This window comes from Galeopterus variegatus, unplaced genomic scaffold (assembly GCF_000696425.1).
Source record: "Galeopterus variegatus unplaced genomic scaffold, G_variegatus-3.0.2 Scaffold2828, whole genome shotgun sequence".
In the NCBI taxonomy this organism is placed as follows: Eukaryota; Metazoa; Chordata; class Mammalia; order Dermoptera; family Cynocephalidae; genus Galeopterus; species Galeopterus variegatus.
In genome coordinates this window covers 147,515-172,391 of record NW_007728939.1, presented here as the reverse complement: position 1 = coordinate 172,391, position 24,877 = coordinate 147,515, and the positions used below count along the sequence as shown (strand labels likewise).

At 42.0% G+C, this 24,877-nt stretch overlaps 1 protein-coding gene across 1 annotated transcript in view; it reads right to left on the bottom strand.

Moving 5' to 3' along the window:
* LOC103599019 (usherin-like) overlaps window positions 1–24,877 on the bottom strand; it is a 160,683-nt gene that overhangs the window by 4,831 nt on the left and 130,975 nt on the right. The window contains exons 17-20 of the mRNA XM_008583091.1: window positions 18,505–18,613; window positions 7,321–7,497; window positions 5,918–6,001; window positions 1,349–1,593 (exon numbers count right to left, since the gene is read on the bottom strand). Coding sequence (XP_008581313.1) covers window positions 1,349–1,593; window positions 5,918–6,001; window positions 7,321–7,497; window positions 18,505–18,613 — 615 coding nt within the window. The remainder of the gene's footprint in view (window positions 1–1,348; window positions 1,594–5,917; window positions 6,002–7,320; window positions 7,498–18,504; window positions 18,614–24,877) is intronic.

Below are 24,877 nucleotides of genomic sequence, written 5' to 3'. Positions count from 1 at the left end.
TCATGCGTTAAAGGGCTAGGGAATTTTCTTTTACATAGGACGGGAAGTGACATTTTTGCAGAGACCTGAAGGAAGAGAGAGTGTGAGCCACTCGAGGGAGCACAGTTGCAATGGCCCTGCAGAGGAGCTTGGTTGATGGGCTCAAGAGGAAGAAGCCTCTGAGGATGGGGAGTGAGGAAGGGAGTGGGATGAGGTGTGGGTGGGGAGAGAGCCAAGGGCCGGACGATGTAGGCATCGCCTTCTGCTTTTCCACCACCAAGTCACTGTCCCGTTGCTGCTTCCTGCACCAGCTACAGCTGTAGTCCCTCAGAGGGGCCCCTTCCCTTTGTGCCCCACACTTCTGCTGCTCAGCTCTGACAAAGCTTGGTCAGGGGCTTCACTACTGCTGTTCATTGCTGTGGCCTGGGAAAGTGAAGAGTCTGAAAGGTGGATAATGTTCATTTATTTCTATGTTTTAAAGTGCTGAATCTGAAGCAGTCTGACCAGGCTTCTGTGCTTAATTTTGGTGCTGCACGGGGTGGCCACTAGTTCATGGAGAACCTTTGTGCAAACTGGAAAAAAGGTGCCCCTCAGGTAGACGCAGCCCTTTGGGTGCACAGCTTGGGGAGCAGATGGTGCCTGGTGAGGACTAGAAAACAGCCTTCCCTTCTCCAGCAGACACAGCCGCACACCAGAAGGCACCATGGAATTCAGTCTCCTTTTACCCCTTCAAGGAGTGTTCTGTGCAACAGCCGTCCCACACCGCCATGGCTGGGCCCTCACCCCCCAGAGCTGTGCCTGACCTACCTTGGGAGTGGGTGGTCTGGAGCTATGAAGAGCTATCCATCCTCAGTGGCCTGGGATATCAGGGTCAGGGGACAACTTGAGAACTGATAGCACTTTAACCCCTTCCTCCTCATCTCCCCTTTTTTTTATTTCCAATCCCCCCAAAATACACAGTACTATAACTTATAAGTTCTCCCAGGTGATTTCAAGGTACACCTCTCCTCCCCCACCCACAAAGTACAACTAAAGAGCAGAAGTATTCATCCTTACTTCCACATTAAAATCACTTCAGGAGTAAAAAAAAAAGAATATCGACCCTCAGCCTCCCCCCTCCTCCAAGACCAATGAAATCAGAATTTCTGGGATGAAACCCAGAAAATGGTAGTTTTTTATGCTTCCCAGCTGCTTCTGATGTGCAGCCAAAGTTGGGAAAGGCGTTCCAGGGTTGGCCTCCCTCAGTCCCCATTCAGTGAAAACTACTGTCATTGAGTCCCTTGTTACTACGGCTGTGGCACATTTCTCTCAAGAGAAAACAAGTGCCCTGGCCAGCGACAGGGAGCAGGGCCCGCCCTCACAGCCTCACCGTGTGGGTGTCCCCCGGTGGGTAGACGCTCAGTGGAGACATCCTCTTCTGAAGAGGTACCAAGGGTGGTCTCTCTCTAATATATGGTTCTTTGTGGATTTTTCTTTGCAGTATCAGGGACAGAAAAATGGCCAACAAGATCAGGCCCAGCATCGCCATTAACACTATGAACCACAGCTCTCTGTAGAACTCCGTGCTGTTGCTCCCCGACCCTCTCTTTCCTCCAGGAGTTGTTAGCACGAGGCCTGCAAAACCCAGGAAGAGAAGATGGAAACATTTCAGAAGGCAGTTGTGTGATCTCCGGCCCCACCTATGTGATGGTAAATTAGGAAGGAGTTGAAATCAGTCTGTCTCATGGTGCCTGTTTGTACTTGTATGCAGGCTGGGGTGACACTTCAGCGTGTGGGAGGGTTCTAAGGAGAAGCTCGTAGCCCCCGATAGACCTCGCTGACACTCCCAGCATTGCTGCTCAGGTTAGAAGCCACTGCTGCCTTGGCAAGTCCCTGGGGAAGACGGGAAGGGGGAGTAATTTTTAAAAGGGGTTACCAAAGTGACCTTGGGGGATCGCCTGTTTCATATCTGTGTGCCCTGGGAGCAACGTCCTTTCTTGAGCAATGGGCTCTCGTGAAGGACTGGGCCCTTACTGTTACTGCTGCAGAGTCACGATCATCGTCACTGCTGTAGAGATCCAGGTCCTCTCACTTCATGCAACAGCCCCATTCCTGAGAAGTTTTGTGCAAACTGGGTTTTGAGACATCAAATGGCAATGCCGGTGTTGACAGCCTGTGTCTACTAACATGTTATCTTTACATTCCTGGTTCCCTGGCCTCTCTGTCAAATAGCAAAAGCTCTGCAAACCATCACTCATGTGCACTAGGAGAGCTTCCTATGGAAATAAATCCTTTAGTGATGGAACCACTTACCCTTGATTTCTGTTCTTGTGTTCAAAGTCGACATGATTCTCTGCACATGAGGCTAATACAAGCAGCTTACATTTAACGAGCATTTATGGCTCCCAGTCCCTGTGCTATGGGCTCTGCAGGGACGGAGGAGGGGCAGTAGCAGGATGATGGAATCTTGTCGATGTGGGCAAAGCTGGAGTGGGCAGGGCAGGAAGGAAGGCTTACAGGAGACACGGGCAGTGGAGTCACGATGTCAGTGTGGCAACCTGGGCAGGAGCAGGGCTCAGAGATTAGCTTCTGCACGTGGGGTCAGATCAGCTGCCACGCAAGCTGGCATGGAGCTGGCAGCCAGAGAGCTGCCCATCTAAAGCAAATGCCCGCAGCCAGAGGCAGAAGGACGGGCACAGTTGCAAATGCCTGCTCACTCATGGGACTGGCTTCCCCTTTTCTGCAGCTCAAGGACTCTGTGGGCCTGCCTGGTACCTCAGCCTCACATTCTCAGGGGAAGCGGTAAAGGGGGAGAGGTCAGAATTGGGATAAAAATGTTTAAGGAAGGGAGAGAAGGTGACTGAGAGGAAGGCTAGCACTTTGCCAACCCTAACTCTATTTCTGGTCAGTTCTGTGGTTAAAAAAGCTACTTTGCCTCTCTGAGCCTCTGCTTTCCCATGTCTAAAATGAAGGATTGGACGAAAGTTCTGATCAAGCTCCAGCAGGTTGGAATTCGCTTAATTAGGCACCAGTGTGTGTTGCTTGATTAAAAACAAACAGACCTTTGTTATACACTAGAAGAGCTGAGTTTCCTGTGTGTGTGGCACAGGGCTGCAACTTCAGAAAGTGATCTGATGGGCCCAGTGGGCCCCTTGCTCAGGAGCACGCAGGGGAATGGAGGGCAGCCTGCCCGAGGGAAGCCTCAAAGGGGAAATAGCCCTCGGAACAGTCAGAGGAAAATGAGGTCTCTGCCACGTTCCTGCTTGGAGGCTGCCTTCAGGCAAGGGAACTGGAACGTTTTAAAGTTATATCATAATAATTAAAACTGATTACAGATATTAGTTAGGATGCACATCTTGGAGTCTACCATAACGTCGCACAGTCCTCAGAGTTCCATCCCTCTGCTCTGCCCAGAGCCCAGCCTCCAGACACACGAGCCACCTTTCACAGCTCAGCCCCCAGCAATGGGAACCTCAGTTGGTGTTCATGAGCCCACTGGGGACTTCTCCTCTTTGATGAAGAGCTTGAAATCTGGGTGTTGTCTCTTTATCCCTTCCCTCTTTTCAAAATATCTTTCACTTTAAGGGTCTCTACCTGTGCATCACATGGGATATTCACGGTCAGGGGGTCAGGGGCTTGAACTCCAGTGGCTGGGTCTCAACGCCAAAGACAAACGCAACCCACAACTGGTGTCAGTGAGTCGCTCTCTGTTAATTGCCTGCCTCCAGGGACAACACACTTCCCACTGACCAAAGAGACTCTACCGGCAGATTTAGAAGGTAGAACAACCTTGGTTTGGTGGTATTGCTTAGTGTGTGGTCCTGCGTCCCTGTGTCAGAATGGCTGGGTGGGACTTATTAAAAGAGCAGATTCCTGGGCGCCCCTGATTCTGAATCTCTTCTGGGGGCCTGGGAAATTAAAGCAAACAGGCACACTGAGGTGATTCTTATGCACACTTAAATTGCTAAAGAAAAAGTCCTGGGCCTGGATTCCATAGAAAAGCCATGGCTTGAGTGTCCACCTGAGCAAAAAGCTTGCAGAGCATTCCTGGATAAATCCCTGTGCCTCTCAGACCTCTCTTGGTCCACTTGTAGAAACACTGGAGTTGTTAAAAAAACATGCAAACCGAGGTCTTTTCTACCCCACAGCCACTATTAAATAAAATGATACAAACTATACGGGAGAGTCTGTTAGAAGTTGTAAGAAATTTTATATGTTCTGGCTAGGGTTCAACCCCTTCAAAATTGTTGTACAGATTGGGTCACAGACTCCACACTTGCCAGGCTGGCTCACAGCCCCCTCACGTGCCAGGCTGCCTCACAGACTCCTCACATGCAGGTCACAAGTTAGGTAATTGGGAAAGGTTCCGGGAGCTGTTGGTGAGTTAACAGGTTCATTCCAAAGCGAACTCAGTCCTCAGCTTCCTCAGCAGCAGCAGCAGCAGCTTACAGCAGCCTCCAGCAGCAGCGGCGGTGGCCTCCAAGAGCATCCTGGTGGTCTTGGCAGCAACAGCCTCCAGCAATAGTAGTGGTCTCCCCATCGCCCCCCAGGGGGTGGCTGGGGGTGGGAGAGCCCCCATGGATCAGAGCTGCTAATCCTTTATACTTAAGTCTGATAACCCAGGACACCTGGCTGCCCATACGCAATTACAGTAACCAAAGAACATCTGGGTGCACGTGCATGTTGACATCAAATGCTCAGCAAGATTCTGAACATCTGAGGGACCCTGACCATTTTCCTATATTTTCCCTACAATATGGCATCCAGACATGTAAGGTCTGAAAACACTAAATAATATTGTTTTAACAGATTAAAACTATCCTCGATAATAATATATATGGTCACCTCAGTTTTATAATTTTGGGATATGCTTAATTTTTTAAAATATGCAACAAATTTGATATAGCATTAATTACTGGAACTTAAAATAGGGAATCAGTCCTAAATCTGATACCCTATCTGTTCTAATGGAAAATATTTGGCATTTCTCCAACTTACCCTTTGATATTGTAAAGCATTGTGTGTGTGAGACTCAAAGATTGTGGGTAGAATTCAATGTTCTTTAAAATAATACAGTTTCATCTCTTCAGCTAAATTACTTAGTACTAACAGTTAAATCATAATCTTTTATGGAGGATGCAAGACAGAAATTTTGCAAATTCACTATTTTAGGCTTTGAATCCATAATATTATCATTATGATCAACACAAATTGGCACAGTATTTTCTCCCTTTCTGCTGTGGGTAGACTTGTGTCCCCCAAATTTTCATGTATTAGAAACTTAGTCCCCACTGTGACAGTGTTAAGAGGGTGGGAAATCCTATGATGGTAATTAAACGGTGAGGCCTTGAAGAGGTGATGAGATTGTGAGGACTGTATCCTTGTCAAATGGATTGATCCACTCCTGGAATAACGGGAGTTTTTCTGATGGCTTTAAAAGGAAAGCAAGTGAAGAGATTAGCTCTTGCTTCTCCTTACTTGCTTCTGCCATTTCGCCATCTGATGTTTTTCTGTGTCACTGTAGAGTTACGATCACCAGATATGTTACTTGGACTTTGGACTTCTGAAACTGTAAGCAATAGATATTGTTTCTTTGCAAATTACCTAGTTTCAGGTATTTCTGCTATAAGCAACAAGAATGAACTAATACACTTCCTCTCATCTCTCTTTCCCCTGATTTCCTCTATAAATCACTCTTTTGTATACAAAGTCATACAACTCTTTAAATGACAGGATTTGTGGTTAGGAGAGTTTAGTCAGATTTGTCTGGTTTTCTGCGCATTTTAAGAGCATGTCCTAACTACTTGCTTAATGTTTAAAAAATTTCTTACAGCGCAACACAATTCCTTCCATACAGTCTATGCTAACATATTAGCACAAGTGTATATGAACAAACATAGGCATGTTTTTTGAGAAAATGAGTAGGCGCTGCACTAAACATAGTGAGTTAAATGTTTACCGAATCCAGCAGAGGTATCATATTGGATCAATGGCGTCTTAACACTTCCTTCATCTGTAGTGCAAGTGACCTGGAAAAAGAAGGCTAGACAAAAGGAAGAAGTGGTAAACGACTGTCATTCAACACTTACAAATAGGGACATACACTTAAAAAGAACAATCTGTCATAGCATGAAAAAGTCTAAAAATAGAATTCCAGAGCAAGTTGTGAGGTTTTACCTAATGTGCAAACCTATTTCTAATTAAAACATTATAAAGAAAAAATTATAATTAGTGTAGTAATAGGATATCCATAAGCAACAGAGCTAAAGAAGATTATACAGCTAACAAAAATTATCAGAGGAGCAAAGGATAATATGCAAAGCATATCTTGTTCTGCATATGGTCTTTAAAACTGGCAGGTAGGTGTACCTTCCACTAAGCGACCCAGAGTTATGTACTGAATAGGAGAGCTCAAAAGAAATCTTGGAAATCACATGGTCTAAATTCTTCTTTCAGTAGCCAGGAACCTGGGGGAAGTGACTCTACCTGGCCAGGCAGAACCCACATCTCCCATTTGTCAGGCCATTTTCCCATCACCACAAGCTGCCTAGGTAACCAACTATAACTATGAAAATGTGCAGGTGAGTCACCATAAAAATGTTACTGTGAAGTTTCAAATACTATAAATGCAAAGCTGGAGCTCATTGTTTACCTCCACCTTTTAGGCAAAATATATAGTATTTTCAAGTAAGCCGAAATACCCAATAATTAATTCATTGTATAAATTCAGATTGCTTAAAATGGCTGAGTATCTATTGTTCCTATGACCATGCCGACCACTATAAGATACTTAGCACCCTGCAAAGCTTTTTCTCATTTCAATTTAAAAACAAGACAAAGAGAACAAGGACTATAATTAGCCAGGGGGAAGGAATTCAGTCTTAGAGGGAAAGGGTTGTTCCTTCAGGGACTGATACTATGGGAGGCTAAGGACCCTTACTCAGGGTGCTGAAGAGCTGGAGACGGTCATTGCCTGAAAGAGCTCTGTTCAGAGGTTGTAGACACATCTAGAAAATCTCTGAAGTCCCTAAAAGAGTATTACTTTAGGATATTCATCGACTGCGTGCAGGTGCTATTTCCCTTGTGACCACAACCTGCCTTCTGGTCTTGTTCCTCCATGGGACACTCGGGTCACCATGTGGCAGCACTCTTCATGGAACTGCACCATGACTGCAGTGCACAGGCAGCAAATGGGAGGGAAAACCTGATTTGCCCTGAGCAGTAACTTTTCCACGAGAAGTGGACACTTCAACCAAGACATTTTAATGGTGAGCATCTGCTGGTCACCTTTCAGATTTAACATCTCCTAAAGCTGGGGAACGGATCTCCTCAAACATTGAGAAATGCGACTCAGAAACTAACTTTTGTCTGCCGTCCGTGGAATGTAGAGGGTGGTGTCGAGGCCGCTGTACACACGCTGCCCTCCATCGGTCACCACGTACTCCTTCAGCGGGCCGTTCAGAAGGAAAGTGCCACTCCAGTTCACGCACACCACAGACAGGTTGCTGTCCACCGAAAACGGAGCTTGGTACAGAGGCACTGCTGGGAAAAGTTTTACGTTCAAAAAATGATAATCTCTTTGCAAAGGTGCATCTGTGTGTGTGTGTTTCAGTAAGAGCACAACCAAACCAAACCGACAACAACAATGGCAATAACAACAACAAAACCCTGGCACTGCTGGAATCCTGCACTGTTTACAAAACAACCAGTATTGGGAGTGAAAAGAAAACCAGTGAGAACATATATGAAATGCTTTCTCAGCAACTCTGCACCTGCTTCCACAAATAAAATCAATGGAGAGTGGTGTTTTATAAATAAAACTATTAACATACAATGGATCTGCTCACCAACATAACCCTGGAGCTCATACTTTATTGCATTTTCCCTCTTTTAACAGGTAAAATATCCTTAACACTATTAACTACAGTAGATAGCTATTTTTCATATCAAATCAATATTTATTGCTACAAAGCCCCAAGGACTAGATGAAGTTAATATATTTTTTTTCTCCAAACCAAACTGCTTAGATAGTGAATTATATCCTTTTGGCACCCATTTATTTTTAAAGCTTTTTCTTGAACCGTTAGTTTGTTTTCTAAGATAGTTAAAAAGCCTTGCAAACAGCAATTCAAGTATAATAATTCATTGCCCTGACTAATCAATCAATAGCACAGTACATTAGTATATAATCAAGCTCAGGGCTCCTAAGTATTATATCAGATATAGAAGCAACTTTGTGTGCATTTTACAGGCATGTTCTCTTTTTATTTTTCAACTCCTTACTAAAATAAAACAAAACAAAAATCCTTAACTGAGGCTCATCTTTTAAATGAATAATTATTGTAAAAACAGTGAAGGGACACCATATCATCTTGTCAAGTCAAGAGAGATTTATTTTATGAGATCTCGTTTTCTCCAAAAGAATCAATACATTTGTAAAAGCATTAAGATCCATCTGTGTACTGAATGGCTTTTAAGAAAAGAAAGGAGTGAGGGGTGGGAATAAACTGGATATATTTTCTTCTTTTAAAAAAAGAAATCCATCTGTTGCTGATGTTAGGGAATAAAATAAGGAATAATTATGCACTTGTAGTCATCAGATTCAACCATAAAGACAGATTTGATTCTTATTTTCAAATAAATTCATAAGAGAAACTTTCTGCAAATATCAAAACAAAAGTTATCAAGCCCTCTTTAAATTTCTATGCTCTTTCAACACTAATCTTGCCTAATATCACAATGAGACACTGTTGTATTTGTCTATGGCTTTTTTCTATCACCTTAATTCAATAAATTTCTACTTCCCTATATCATAACAGTATCAATAAAGAGAAGGCTTGTAAATAGTAAGAAGATAGAAAGATATGAGCTTTGCTTGCATTGGATTTGGAGACCTTCCTGAGAAAAAAGAGTAAACAATCAAAATAATCAGGAATAATGGGTTTCTGTAACGTCCTCAAAAGAGACTGAGGAAATGGTAAGAGCTACTATGCCCTAGCACTTGACATACTTTATCTGATTTGATTCTCGAAACAATCCTGTAAAAATTAGTCCCTAATTTTTCAGATGAGAAAACCAAGGTTCAGAGAGGTCACATGTCTTGCCTAATGTCAATAGCTGGTAGGAGACCAAGGATCAGAACCCAGGCCTGCATCGCTCCAAAACCCAAGTTGCTTTTTTACGATCAATACACACTTACTTAAAGGAGCACAGTTTACTAATTCACTGAAGCTGGCTCATTCTGATTGTTCAATATTCAGGAATTTTGTGAGTTGGTTGTTAAACCTAGCCATTACTAAAATTAAATTATATAAACTTAGTTAAATTAAAACAAAAATAATGATTACTTAAAATTCGTAGTTTTTCTTATCTCACTACATTTTACTATTGTCTGTGTGCTCAAGGTTGTTTACCTCCGTTGGACTCAGGTGGTGGAAATATTCTAGCGTAATGATATGCCACTTCCCATCTCTCCCCACCTCTGTGTGTAGTGCTGTCATGTTGCTAACTTGAAATCAGCAGTGGTGGGGGCATTTACACCATGGAAATTGGCAAGCATGTCAAATCAGGTCATTTTCCTCTTCAAAAGGCCAGCTGTTAAACAGTAACACCTCATCTCTGCTCTTCCACTGAACATGTTGCTATACCTCTCCAGACCCTTTGGTGAGTGTATGTGTGATCACACCTATATAAAACTGCAAATACTATTTGTTGGGAAAATAGAATAGTTTGGTCAGGGCCCTCGCCTCAGGTCCAGTTGGGTGTGGTTTTAGCACAACCTTCGTGAGCAAATTGTGTGTGTGTGTGTGTGTGTGGAGTTAGTGCACATGTGCGCCAATGTATCTTCTTAGTTTTGTTACTATTCTTGTGTTTTTCAGAGAGAGAGAGAATTTTAGTGAAGCAGACGGGCAGGTGTCTACCTTGGGTGTCTGCCCAGTGCAGCCATGCCTTCCAATTTACGGCTTCCAAGGACCTTTTGGCCAGTTATGTAGCTCATAGACCTGTGTGAAGGGGTCTGATGACCCAGCCTGGTGTGTGTGGGGTCTGGTGACCCAGCCTCGCATACAATGTGTTTGTGACCCAGTCTGTGAATGGGCTTGAGGGGTCTGGGAGCTCCAGACCCAGCCCTAGCTCAACAACTGGCCCAGTTGGTGCAGGATTACTGGCAGGTAAAAGAACCCGACAACTGGCATGGTCAAGTAGCTTTACAATTGGCATCATGAACAGGACTAAGAGCTAGACAGTTGGTGCTGTGAGCAGGATTCCGACATTAGCCGTAGCCCAACAATTGGTGCTGTTGACAGGATTAGCCTAGAGCAACACTATTTTTAAATTATCTTCTGGTTTGCATTCTCTGATCCATATTTTTTCTCTTTTAGTGGTCATAATGAGTTAAAATTAGCATAAGCGGGATAATTTAAAAACCCATATTATAGTCAGTCATTTCTTGTACTTTTTCATGTCTGTGGATCCAGTAAGTGGATTAAGGGAACATTTTCTCCCTTGGTGCTAGTCCAGCTTTCAGCCATTTATCCAATGTGAAAGAACAGAAAGGAAGGAAATCTTAAATCTGTTCATTTAGTTCTTCCAGCATAAAAATATATATATATCTGGCAAAAGCTAAGCTTCATGACTAAAAACAGAATTGGTTACAACCTGCAAACATCACATAGCTGTTCTCTGGCCTCCTAGCCAATGCCCACAAAAAAAAAAAAACTGTAGGAATTAGCAAAATTGGTTTATGGATATATTGTGAAGGAGATTACTGGATTAAACTGTAGACATTATGAAGAATCATCATGTTTTGCTTTGATTATAAAATGGGCACAAGGTGCAGATTGAATGACACCAGCAACAAACATGAGAAGTTTAGGTGTGCTCACTAGTTCATGAAACAACATTTTCTGGGATTCTAAGACACTGTTCCCCATGCTGGAGATAACAACTGAGAAAGCGAAATGAAAGGAGGAGCAGTTTTATGGGGAAAGATTCAAGCTCTCTTTGGGGCCAGCTGAACGTCTCATAAGCTGGCTATGAGAAGTCCAGAGGGGGACGTCTGGGAGGCAGCTGGGTGTGGGGGTTCCCATTTCAAATCAGAAGACTTGGGCAGGAGGTGATAAGCTCACTTGAGGAGGAAATAAGAGAGGAGGGAAAGAGAGGAAAAGAAGGAAGGGGAGAAGGGGATAGAGCAGGCAGAGAAAGTTTAGGATTGAGACGTGAAGAACTTGGTTAGTGGAAAATCAACCAACAAAGTAAAAATGAATATCCAAAGAGGTCAGAGGGAAACCGGGAGATGCCTGTCATGAAAGCTAGGGGAAACTCCTTTTTGAAGAAAAGGATTGAAAGTTCAATTGCATTGAATGGTATGGAAAATTCAGTGAAGGTGTCTACCAGAGAAAAGCGCCTACTGAATTAATGAGTATGGAGGTCAAGGGCAAATTTAAGAAGAGACTTTCATTCAGTGGTGAGGCAGTGAAAGAGTAAGTGGGAAGACTGAAAATGGGCCAAGTATGTACAGACTATTCTTTAGAAAATTTCTGTCGTGAAGGAGAGGAGAGTGGGCAGTCGCTGCAGGGGAGTGGAGCGTTCGGGCACTTTAATGTTAGGATGGAAGCCACGTTGCATCTAAGTGGGATACACTGAAGATTAAGGTGAGATAAGGGATGATTAGTAGTGAAGGGGATGGTATTCTTCAGTGGTCACCCCTTCCTTGCTGCTGGCAGGAATGGTGCAGTTGCTGGCAGGAATGGTTTGTCTGTCCGATGGGTAGGGGAGTAGATGACCGACTGGTGCTTCTCGTCTGGTGAATTACAAGCCAGGAGCTCTGCAGAGAATAAAGTGAGCCTGGCTGGGGGCTTGTTGGGGAGAAAGGGTGAGAAGCAGTGGGAGTTTGAGGCGGGGGAGCAAGTTGGAAATATTGAGTACAGGGAGTAAATAGTTAATTGGCCCAGTAGGGAGTTAACTGGAAACATAGTAGAACTGAGCCCAGCTCAGGTCACTGTGAGTTTAGAGTTGCTAGATGTGGAAACTGACCACGTTAATTATGCTCCAGGCTTGGTTAGGGGGCCACTGCATTATCTAACTCCAGGAGCTTCAATTCAGTCTATGTGAATGGCCTCCTGGAGTCACAGTGCCCAACTCACAGTCCTGCCTCAGTTTCCTCATCTGTAAATTCAGATAATAATAGTACTAACTTCATTGTAAAGATTATTTGTAAAATGCTTAAATGGTGCTAGGAACAAGCAAGTCCTCTCTTTTATTTTATTATTTTTATTTATTTATTTATTTTTTTGTCTTTTTCCGTGTCCGGCAACGGATCGCAACCCTCAGTGTTGCCCCCGTACCGGACCGGGACCGGCAACGGGATCGCAACCCTTGGTGTTGCTCCCGCGCCTCGCTCAGCCAGTGAGCGGGAACCGGTCTGTATGTGGGATCCGAACCCTCGGCGGGAGCACCGCCATGCTTCCCAAGCAGCGCACTATAGCAGTGCGCCACCGGGCCGGCCCAGCAAGTCCTCTCTGAATGTGACCTATTACTAATATCCTGCCACGTTGTTGCTGAGACACATTAAGGTCTTTGCATGAGTTATTGGACTTTAATGAATGCCTACTTTTTACTTTTAAACTTGGCATAATACTCAATGGCAGATAGAGTATTTTAGGTGAGATTATAATCTGATATAATCTTCTGGAATGCAGATGTCAAATAAGTATCCAAAGCCTTAAAATATTAAAATACCTGATGCAGTAAATTCTATTTGTTGAAACTTAATTTAGGAAGATAATCAGACATTCAAAGATTTGTTCACAGAGATTTTTATGGTCACGTTTATAAAAGGGAAATAAGAAAAATAATGGAAATGCCCCCACCAATTCCTATACGGAATATTACATAGCCATTATACTTGGTGGCCAGAGAGTTTTTTAATGCCATGGGAAATGCAAATAAAATAATGTCAAGTATGAGAAGCAGACTATGAAATTTTAATTATCGTATGATCTCAGCCATGTAAGAAAAATTATGCATAGAAAAGATTAAAAGAATTGATTATGCCAAAATATTAATAGTGGTTGCCTCTAGGTGGTAGGATTACAAATGGCACTGGCTTTGTGCCCATGTAACCTGTCCGCTTGCACAGGCCCCTCCCATAGAAGGGTCCTGGGCTTAGTCCGATACTCTGTTGTTGCTATCTTGGAATTCTTAATAATTTTTGAATAAGGGACCCCATATTTTCATTTTCCACTGAGCCTACAAATTATGCAGCTGGTTCTGATAAGGACTTATTTTTTTCTTAATACTTTTTGCATTGCCACTTTTAAACAATAGATGTATTAATCTTATAAAATCTGAAAAGAAGTTATTTTATAAAAATGTATAAATGAAGCCTCCAATTATTTAGTAGATGCCCTTTTCTGTCTCAGCTCCCTTCTGCTTTTCCTCACAGTGCCATGTGCAGTGCTTTCTGGAAACGCTAGAGATGATGCCATGTAATTTGAAAAGAAAAGGAATATGCTGTGCTGGTGTTTGTCCACTTCCTTTCTCCCCATTCATCTTTTAACTTACTCTAAACTGGTTTTTACCCCAACACTACATGAAAAACCTCCTTGAATTTGCTCTCTCATATTACTAAATACAATAGTCTTCTTCATCCATGTCTCAGTAGCCTTCGATGTAGCTGAACACCCGCTCACTCCATTTAAAACAGTGCTTCTGCTCGTTTCCATGACAAGCCTGTCCTGGTTGTCCTCTGCCTCCCCAGCTATGGCAGCAGCCCCTTGTACGCACGTTCCTTCTGGGTGATGAAGCTGATCCATTCGGAAGCTGCACTGCCCGCCTCATTGTGAGCCAGCACTCTCAGCTTGTAGGTGGTATAAGGCTGGAGACCCCCGAGGGTGGCGCTCTGCCCCAGGCCCCTGTACTTTGTCCCTGTTTGGCTGGGAGTACAGGGCAGGGCTGACTTGGGTGGGCAAGCCGTGTAGACTTGGAGCTCATAGCTAGAATGTGAAGAGAAGACAGGCATGGAATTAGTTTCTCTCTTTTAAAACTGATTCTATTTTGTGAGGAGACATTTTGTTTTCATTGAACTATAAGCTCTTTTAAAATTTCCATTTGCAGAAAACTACTCTCGGAAACACTTTAATTTCATGTTGTTGGAAGAGAGCAATGTAACCAGAGAAATGAAAAGAGAAGTCACCATCTATGCACACATTGCTGTCCACCCAGCAACTAGTAATCTTTGTTGGCAGAGATAAGATATTTCTCTCTTTTAAGAGGAGAGTGGTAAATTTTCCTCCTCCATTTAGAAGAAAGAAAATCTTTTTTTCCTCCTAATCATTTCGAGTGAAGTAACTTTATTCTGTCAAACAGTGGTTCATTACAACATCTTAAATTAGATCAGGGCAATTCTGATTTAGCCACAGAAGTTTCTTATGCTCCAGCTGAGGCCTATAGAATGAATGATCCCAGACAACCACGAGGAGGAGAGTATTCTTTCAATAATGCAAACACACTGCATTGTCTTCCTTATTTAAAGATGTTATTGTTTATCTTTCTATTATTAGTTGATTTTATGATCAACACTTTTCAGGTAACATTACCAGTCAAATCAATTTATGTCTTTTGCTATAGATATCTGTTCAATAAGCAAGTCCTCCTTAGGGAGTGCTGGGTAGCCCGCGTGTCTGCTTGTTTTGGTTTATCCATCCTTCCAGCTGACTCACTACCTTTGAATGACACCGTTAGGGAACAGCGGGGGACTCCACTGGAAGGAGGCCGTCCTCGAGGCCACGGTCTGGATTTGGGGAGAGGACAGCCCTGAGGGTGAAGCAGAATGAGTTCTCAGCTCAGCCATCGGCCCTTTGCTGCAACAGTTGAAGCAGGTGCAGGCCTCTACCCCAATAGAGTACGTCGTGAAGGGGTGCAGGCCATGGAGAGTCTGCTGGGTGGCCATGCCTTCTGACAGCTGTGGGAGGAAAGACTAGATGAGCAGTGTCACAAATCAAGGCAACTGATAAGTGTTTACCAAGTATCCCACATCCTATGGAGAGAGCACCATTGCTAGCTACTCTGGGAGATGCAACATGGCATTTATTTTTTTTATTTTTATTTTTTTCCTTTTTGTCTTTTTTTTTGTGTGTCGGGCAACGGATCGCAACCCTCAGTGTCGCGCCCATACCGGACCGGGACCGGCAACGGGATCACAACCCTCGGTGTCGCGCCCGCACCTTGCTCAGCCAGTGAGCGGGAACCGGTCTGTATGTGGGATCCGAACCCTCGGCGGGAGTGCCACCGCGCTCCCAAGCGGCGCACTGTAGCAGTGAGCCACTGGGCCGGCCCTGCAACATGGCATTTAGCATAGTGTTTACCCTCAAGGAATCAGCAATCCAGTTGGAGAGGCATGACGTAGGTGAAAAATATAACAGAATAACAGTTAGATAGAAATTCGAGGTAACAGGATAGAAATAACAAGGTATCATACCATCTGTTATCTGACACCTTTCTAAGTAAGACACTTCTTTCTAAGAAGTGGCACAGAACACACAAAACATTAATCAGATTCTATGACCCTCGGAATGATGCCTTTTCAAAAAACCAAATCAGCATTTGAATTATATTTCTAGTCAACATTCACCAAGATCCATATTCTGCCATGGTTACTTGCATGTAATTTATGGGTCAAAAACTCCTCAGATCTATGTGAGAGTCAAGTACAGATATTTAAGAACTTGAAAGTCCATCCCTTCCTCTGAGGGTGTCGGCTGTTACAAAATACTATGGTCTTTTAGGCATCATTGTGGAATTATAAACTTTTTGGTTTATTTATTTATTTATTTATTTTCCTTTTTGTCTTTTTTCGTGACCGGCAACGGATCGCAACCCTCAGTGTCACGCCCGTACCGGGCCGGGACCGGCAACGGGATCGCAACCCTTGGTGTTGCTCCCGAACCTCGCTCAGCCAGTGAGTGGCCGGTCCGTACGTGGGATCCGAACCCTCGGCGGGAGCACCGCCGTGCTTCCCAAGCAGCGCACTGTAACAGTGCGCCACCGGGCCGGCCCGAACTTTTTGGTTTATTTGGAGCAAACTTCTGACCTCATTGTGGTTTTGTTAAGCACTCTTTGGAACAGAAGTGTTCAGAAACTGGAAATTAATTTCACATTGATATAAGTTACATATAATTAAGAGGAGCTATCTGTTACTTTTTTAAAGTTTATATGATGCACTCCAAATAGAAATTAGTTTATTACTATTATCATTTTATAAGCATGGATAATCAAGGGTTGATTGTATTTACATCATCTATATTTATTGGATGTAGAAAATATGCTAATATTCCTCTAACATTCAATACAGCCTTCGTTGTATGTGAGTTATCTTTCAAGATCGTGTTTCAGTACCTGGCACTCTGGCCTCAGAGGATTTTTCTACACTTGCCCAAATTGTTCCCTAAATTGGTCTAAATAATTTATAATGTAATATGGGATCTGCACAACCACTATATGACGTTTGTGTGAACGAAGTGACAGGAAGACTGTCTGTGTGTTTAGGAGTAGGAGTATTCCTTAGTAAGCTTTCATGTGCAACTCTAACTACAGGAAATTTTTATTATTATAATTATTGGGTGTGTTCAACGACATATATATTTTAAAAATTTGCTCTGAGCTTTTAAAGACAAGTCTGAATAACTTGTTTGATTCTATAGTTCACATGTTCTAGGTATGCAGTATTTAAAAAAGCATGAAGAGTGTTCAAAATATGAGATATTTAGGAAAAAACTATCAAGAGAATACTTTGCAGTGAGAGTTTAGTTATGTTTTTGTTTGGTTTGCTTTTACATCAATAATATCTTAAAGAGAAGAAACGTTAGAGAGATTTTTAGTAGTTAGGTCAACTCCTATCAGTGCTTCCATATATTTTTTTGGTGGATTCCTTTGTGAAAGTTAATTTTCTGATGTTGAATTGAATTCCATGCTGAATTGCTGTCAAATGCAAATCTGCAGCCCCTTGCTGATAGGATTGCCAGAAGCCCCATTTTTTTAAAAAAAGATCACTATCCTACTTACATAGACAAACCTGCTCTTTTAAGAGTTCAGATACATCCTCTCACCATTTGCATAATAATCACTCACATTTGTATAAACTCTACACTTTACAAAACACTTTAACATATGGCGACTTACTTAGTACTCACAATGTCAACCTTGTAAGGTGAATGGTGAAAGTATTATCAGCTCCCTTTTACAGGTGAGGAGACTGAGGCTCAGAAAATTTCACTGCCTTGTTCAAGGTGATGGAAGTTACACAAACTAAAGCTAGAATTCTGTTCTCCAGTGCTCTTTCCAATAAACTGTGCTTTTGATTCTGCATGTTGTTCACATGCATAAATAAGATACTCAGGATCACGAAAATTAAATGACTTGTCCATAGACGATTACCTGCAATTCTGGACTAGGTAAAGTCTCTTAGCTGGCAAGGATGGATAGACATGCGCACACTGTCTCAGGTGAGGGGGTTATTTTGACAGATGCAGAAGTAAGGAGGAGGAGGCTGTGTTAGCAGTAGGAGAGCCAGGCTTTCTGGAAACCAGGTCAGAATACAACTGCAATTGCTCTTATGGTCTCCCCTAGAATGGCCAAGGTCAGTCTTACAATAGGGAGCTAGGTATAGGAGGTTATTGCTAAAGAGGTCAGATTTCAAAGAAGCGTCTCTGGCTCCTCAGTCTGCTCCAAATTAATCTATTTTACGACAAATATCCTTCCATGGGCCTGGTGGGAGATGCCTTTTATTTCATAATGGGTGACAAGGTTTGAAACAATATTCTTGGGAAAGGAACGCAGGATAAGGTACAAATGTTGATACCACATTCCCTGCCAAGAGTGGGGCTTTGGTTGGTGATTTAAGAGCATGTAGAATTTTAATCAGGGTCACAATGGATGGACAAGGAAAGGAGGACAGAAGTGCCACTAGGTAAAATAAAAGAAAAATCCAGCAACTTGCCAACTGATTACTGAGTACAAATAGGAGACAGCAGTGGCACGGGCATGGGGTGTTGAAAGAAAGAGAGATGAAACAAGTATAATTCTAGAAAGTGTTCAGTACAGACCTGGCCCAGGATTATGAACTTTAACTTCTCTTTCATTGTCGATGTAGGTGTAGAATCATAAATACTATGAAGGCTTTTTTAATGCTGGTGTTGGCGATAGTACTAAGCCTCATGCCTGCCTGCATTACAAGAGCTTTTACCAGGCGGGGTTCTAATGCCAAAATGTGATTTAATCGATGTTATTTTACAACACTTGGGCCTTGATATTATAGTGTTTTGCTATATTTCTTTAGAGATATTTTCTTCTAAAGACTAAGCAATACAAAATTCTCCATCGCTAAGTGTGGGTGTATACAAGACCTAGTGTCTTTTGTCTTTGTCAGGAGACCTTCAAATTACATTGTTCTTTTTCCTAGACTTTCTTTTTAGTATTCAATCAATTTGAGATCAAAATAGCATTCATATAAATCAACATGCTTATGCAAAGCAGGATCAGCCTATTTACATGAGCTAGTCTGAAAGCGAAAACAGCTACAGTGAAGTGAAAGCTGAGATGACAAAGCATTGCGGATTTCACAAAACTTGCACAAGGCTGTGTCTCTGTCACGCCAAATCTAGAGAAGAAAAGAAAAACAGAACCTACAAATGATGTTTTTTCTGTCTCTGTCTCTCTTTCTCTGTTGTAAAAAAAAAATTCCTTTTCCCATAAGTCACGGCGGATTTTTGTCTATGGTCAGTTCAGCAAGAGATAAAGGAATCGAAGGTCCTTCAGGGTTCAGAACAACATACTAACAGATTATACTTATCATTTGTACTGAGAAAACAGTGCTCCAAGATTTGGATCCATCTTTACAGGGTGGAGAAAGAAGCAGCAGAGATGCTGAATGAGAAATTTTAAGCAATATGTCCTGACTTTTAGTTTTATTTATTTTTTCCCTTTTTGTCTTTTTTCGTGACCGGCAACGGGATCGCAACCCTCGGTGTTGCACCTGCACCTCGCTCAGCCAGTGAGCGGGAACCGGTCTGTATGTGGGATCCGAACCCTCGGCGGGAGCGCCGCCGCACTCTCAAGCGGCGCACTGTAGCAGTGCGCCACCAGGCTGGCCTGACTTTTAGTTTTAATGAACCAATATAAAAATCAGAAATGAAATATCTCATGAACAGACATAGAGTTGCCTACTTTATCTCTATGTATCTACTTTATCTATGTATCTACCATCTATCCTACCTACCTACCTTTTACCTAACTGACAAGCCAATCCATCTGGTTTGTATCCCAAGATTCCCTCACATGATCACTGGGTACGTAACCAGTGTGCGCTCTGCTCATGGAAAGGAATGGTCATTATCGGGGAAGAAAAAGTAGGCTTATGAATCATGGGCAAGAGGAAAAAAAAGTAAGGACTCTCCTCATCTTTGATTTAGTTAGAGTATCTTTATAACTACAGAATCCAGACTGAATATATTTATTCTTTTATGATAAAAAAATTAAAGATGGTTAAAGTTTCCACTGAAACACTTATTTGGGTCTGGTGAACACCTGCACATGTGCACTCATGTGTGCTTGTACCCACAATTATGACTGGAAGAGTCAGAAACTTCCCAATGAAGAGCTGTTAAAAAAGAGAACAAGTTAGCACTGACCAAGTTGGGGTGTTTTCCTCTCTAAGGTCTCTGCTGCAACCATGAAAAGAGTTATAGTGTAAGATGTCACAGAAAACACAGATTAACTATTTCTAATAAACATAAAATAACTAAAATTGCTTAACTACAAATTCTGTAATTGACTAGCAATATAGATTAATTTGTCAGTTTTCATTTCTGTTTTCAATGTCACATTTTTTAATCTAACTAGTGGCTGTTACCATTTTTATGCTTAACGTCCATTAAAAAATGAAATTGTTCTTTTATCTACTCTTTCCTCCCCAAAGGACTAATTACTGTATTTTGCCTTAAAAAATTGTAATTACATGAAGTGTCAGCATCTGCCACCAAGCTGCCATAATCACATCGCTGTGAAAACAATGGATTTAATCATCCGTCCTTTCTTGAAAACTGTCTCTTGGAAATTTTCTTCGAACAGGAGTCTTTGTCAAAATATGTTCCTTGGCCATGATCATCAAAACCACTTTGGGTACCTCTGTCAGAATTTCTGGTGAGAGGACCTTGGAACCTGCCCTTTCAACATTTTTCCAAGTGATTTTTGTGCCCCATATTGTTCGAGAAACACAAAGGGCTATTGTCTGTACAACCAGGTACAGAAATCCAGGCATGATACACTTCCAATTTCTATCCATGTTACAACCATTCAGAGTTGTACTGTGCATTGTCACTATCTTCAGTCATTCAAATAAACACAATGAATGTATCTCTGAGTGCATTATGATTGCAGCAATAGAGTTTATTACTTTGTTTATCCTAGTTCCAAACAGAACCAAAGCTTACTCACTTCGAAGAATCATTGCTTGCCTCCCAGTTTGCACTTCAGGTATAATTTCTTGAAACCCCGATGTTTCTGGAAATTGCTGGGTCTATCTTTTTTTTTTTTTGCAGCTCAGATGAACATTATTTTAAATGCTCCCAATTCCTCTCAATCCAACATTTCTCCCTCCAATTTTATTTTAGGAGGGAAGCAAGAATTTGTGAACAGAAGCATTGTAATAATTTTCACAAATGAGGAAGATGGGAGAAGGCGGAATGTACTAGAAGTTCTCTGAATAGTGGTTCTTTGGGTGCTTGTGTTAATGTGCTAGTTATTCTGTGCACAATTTCCACACTTAACTGTAAAGTAGTTTTCACTTTAATGCTTTGTCTCACTCAAAGCTTTCTGAAATAATATTCCCTAGGACTAATATTTTCTAAGTAAAGTCTTAGTGCAAAGAAAAATTGCTAATATAAATTTCAAGGGGGGTTGAGGTATCATATCATCAGAAAAACCCCTCAATTGTAAAAGTATTTAATGATTCTTTTGGCTGAGGAAATACTACAAGTTTTGTTAAAACCAAGGGAACATACTTAGTGATGCTTTCTATACTGGCAGCCAGTGGTCTTTTACAGAAAATTTTAATCTGTCGACTCCTAATGTAAGTGATAACGACTATCCTTGCCCTTGGAGCAATTTGAGATTTTGTTCTTTTTCCAGGCTGCTTATTATAAGAGTTGTATGATAATTGTTAACTCTCAGAGGACTAAGAGATGGAGGAATTTTTGAACCCTCTGCAACCTCTGTGATATTCTATAACATGTATAATGACAATTTTTGATTTAAAAAAGCAGTTTAGGGCCGGCCCGGTGGCGCACTGGAGAGTGCGCCGCTTGGGTACACCGTTTGGGAGCGTGGTGGCGCTCCCGCCGAGGGTTCGGATCCCATGTGGAGACCGGTTCCCGCTCACTGGCTGAGCACGGTGCGGGCGCGACACCGAGGGTTGCGATTCCGTTACCGGTCAGTAAAAAAGACAAAAAAGGAAAAAATAAATAAATAAAAAAGCAGTTTAACAATTCTGAGGACAAATTCATATCCAGCAGCATTAAGAAGACAATGTCACGGTTTATAAAAACTGGAGAATGTGAATATATTTTCATGACAATTTATGTCAGAAATAAACAAAAAATCTAACATGAACAGCCATGCCAGTAATTAATTAGTAGAGTAAACAGGTTGCATGTTAACAGGCAAACAACTACATTTTTTGTTTCCTAGGAGCATGTAATGAGATTGTTATCACATTCCCATGAGGGACACAAATAGATATTAAAAAGGTCTTTCCAATACCTGTACTGGCTAAGGCCAACAGCTAATTCAATAGATTCGATCAAAATCGCCACTTCTCTCGCTGTGCCTGATTGATGACTTTGGCTGCAGTTACTCATCACTCATTGCAGTTTGCTCTCCAGTGCTCATAAATTATGCCTCATAAATAAAAAGATACAATCAAGGAAATCATATCAATTCATCTACAACCTTGGAGTATATTTTCCCATGGCGCTCACACTAATGCCTTTTTAAAGTGTAGCTTGTCGTGGTTTTTGAATATGTTTGAATAGCAATATGCCAAAATGGGCTTTGCCAGAATTGTGGTAAGAGAGACTCCTGACTACAAAACAGAAGGCAATAAATCTGAAACTACATGATTACGAGATTATTTTATTTCACGAGCAGCCCTGCAGGCATTAAAAAAAAACCCAAAACAAAACAAACAAAAAAATGAAACTACATGATTACGAGATTATTTTATTTCACGAGCAGCCCTGCAGGCATTAAAAAAAACCCCAAAACAAAACAAACAACCAAAAATCTTGCTGAAAAGCTCTGTGTAGCTATCTATTTAACTATCTACCTATCTGATTTTCTTTCATCCTCAAATGGACTTTTTTCAGCCTCTCTGTTTGCGTGGTACTTTGCTGGATACATTATAGTCATATTTTTACAGATATACTGTTTTCCAGGTTCCTTTCATCTAAAACACTTTGGATCAGGCAAGATGGAACATGATTTTAATTGAATTCTGGGACCCAGGGGAAGACGGGTACAGCAGGAAATTGTCTTCCTTTCTACTGGCACTTTTGAAATTCAGAGACGTAAAGCTACAAGGGAAATTACAAGACGTTTCCTTTGCTGGAAATGGGAGTCCTCTGTCACTGCTGCTTAGTGCACTGCCTTGTTCTTTAGAGTCACCCAATAAATATGAATTTGGCTCTTCTAAAATCTGAGGAGTGGAAAACTAACTATTTAAATAGTAGTGGGAAATACTGAAATTAGCCTTAATTCACTTTTAATAATAATAATGAAAATTTGGAATTTATCACATGCTATTTTTTATTGCTTATATGAGCACCTGCTCTCCCTGAGAGGAAACAGGAACCCAGCCCCAGCCAGCTCTCATGGAGGATTCATAGTTAGGTAATGGGTTTACTGAGCACTTATACTTTTGTAAGTGTATTATATGTACTAATTTATTTCATCCTCCCAACAATCCTATATGGTAGGTATTATTATTCCCACTTTACACACTAGGAAACTGAGGCACAGAGAAGCTTATGCAACTTGGTAAGTGGTGAGACTGGGCTTCCAATACAGATACGTGATGTAAAAACCCAAACCCTTTACCCCTTTCTATATAAGGTCATTGAAGGAAGGCCTGTACCTACTCTCTAACTGTTCAGGTTGCTGCCCTGGGCCAGCTGTAGAGCTCTGCAACGACTGGCTGTTTCTGTGGAGAACAGCCCCAAAGTTAGATGGTGGAAATTTCTATAAACATTGTGGCATCCATCCCTGCTGCCACTTATCATGCCTTAAACAATCTTACATATTGCCCAGGAACAAGTACTACTCACAGTCTTTTTATACTGTTCAAAACAGGTGTAACTGTACAGATGCCCCTTGACTTACAATGGGGTTACATCCCAATAAACCCACTGTAAGATGAAAATATCATAAGTCAAAATGCATTTAGTACACCTAACCTACCACACATCATAGCCTAGCCTAGCTTAATGTAAACATGTTCAGAACATTTACACTAGCCTACAGTTGTGCAAAATCATCTAACAAAATCCTATTTTACCATAAGGTGTTGACTATCTCATGTAATTTATTGGATACTGTATTACTGAAAGTGTAAAAGAACGATTGTATGGCTACTCAAAGTAAGGTTTCTACTGAATGCATATCTGTCTGGCTAGGCTAAGGCCTGGAATCCTCACAGCACCAATTATCTAGTTCTTAATCTTGCTCGTCAATTGTCTAGCTCTTAGTCCTGTTTGTGATGCCAGTTGTAAAGCTACTCGACCACAACTATGCCAGTTGTTGGGCTCTTTTACCTGCCATCAATCCTGTAACAAATGATGCCAGTTGTAAAGCTACTCGACCACAACTATGCCAGTTGTTGGGCTCTTTTACCTGCCGTCAATCCTGTAACAAATGGGCCAATTGTCAAGCTAAGGCTGGGTCTGGAGCCCACACCCCTCAAGCCCATTCACAGACTGGGTCACAAACCCTTCACATGCCAGGCTGAGTCCCCAGACCCCTCACATGCCAGGCTGCATCACCAGACCCCTTCATGCAGGTCTGTGAGCTAGGTAACCAGCCAAAAGGTCCTTGGAAGCTGCAGGTTGGAAAGCATGGCTGCCCTGGGTGGACACCAAGGCAGATGCCCACCTGCCTGCTTCACTAAAACTCTCTCTCTCTCTCTCTTTCTCTCTCTCTCTCTGAAGAACACAAGAATAGCAACAAAATTTAAAAGATACATTGGTGCACATGCGCACTAACTCTACACACATACACATACAATTTGCTTACAAAGAATGCTGAACCACACCCAACTGGACCCGAGGCGAAGGCCCTGACCAAACTATTCTGTCTTCCCAACAGTATCACACCACTGTAAAGTTGCAAAGTTTTAAGTGGAACCATCATAAGTCAGGGACCATCTGTTCTGCAATTCCATTATGTTAACTAAGATAATAATTATACCCTAACTAACATAGCATTGAAAATGTATACTTTCTCCACGGTAAGTTGCTAGAGAAAGTTCAGATCATAGTCACCTATTATGGTCAACATCTCCAGGAATGATAGTATAGCTAACTAGGTCAGACTATTTATCATCCATGAATTCAACAGATATGGGTTGAGTCATTTCTATGAGCTGGGAAGACAACAGTGAACAAGGCTGGAGTTAACTTCCTGGTGGGGAGAGGCAATCAATAAACAAACATAAATAAAATAATCAGGCAACCATATGTGCTAGAGAGAAAATGATGATACATGAGTATAGTCGGGTGACACACACAGGGTGATGTATTAGAGGATGGATGGCTTGTCCAGGGGGTTCTCCTAGGAGGTGATAATCAAGCTGGGATGCAATTGGTAGGTGGCC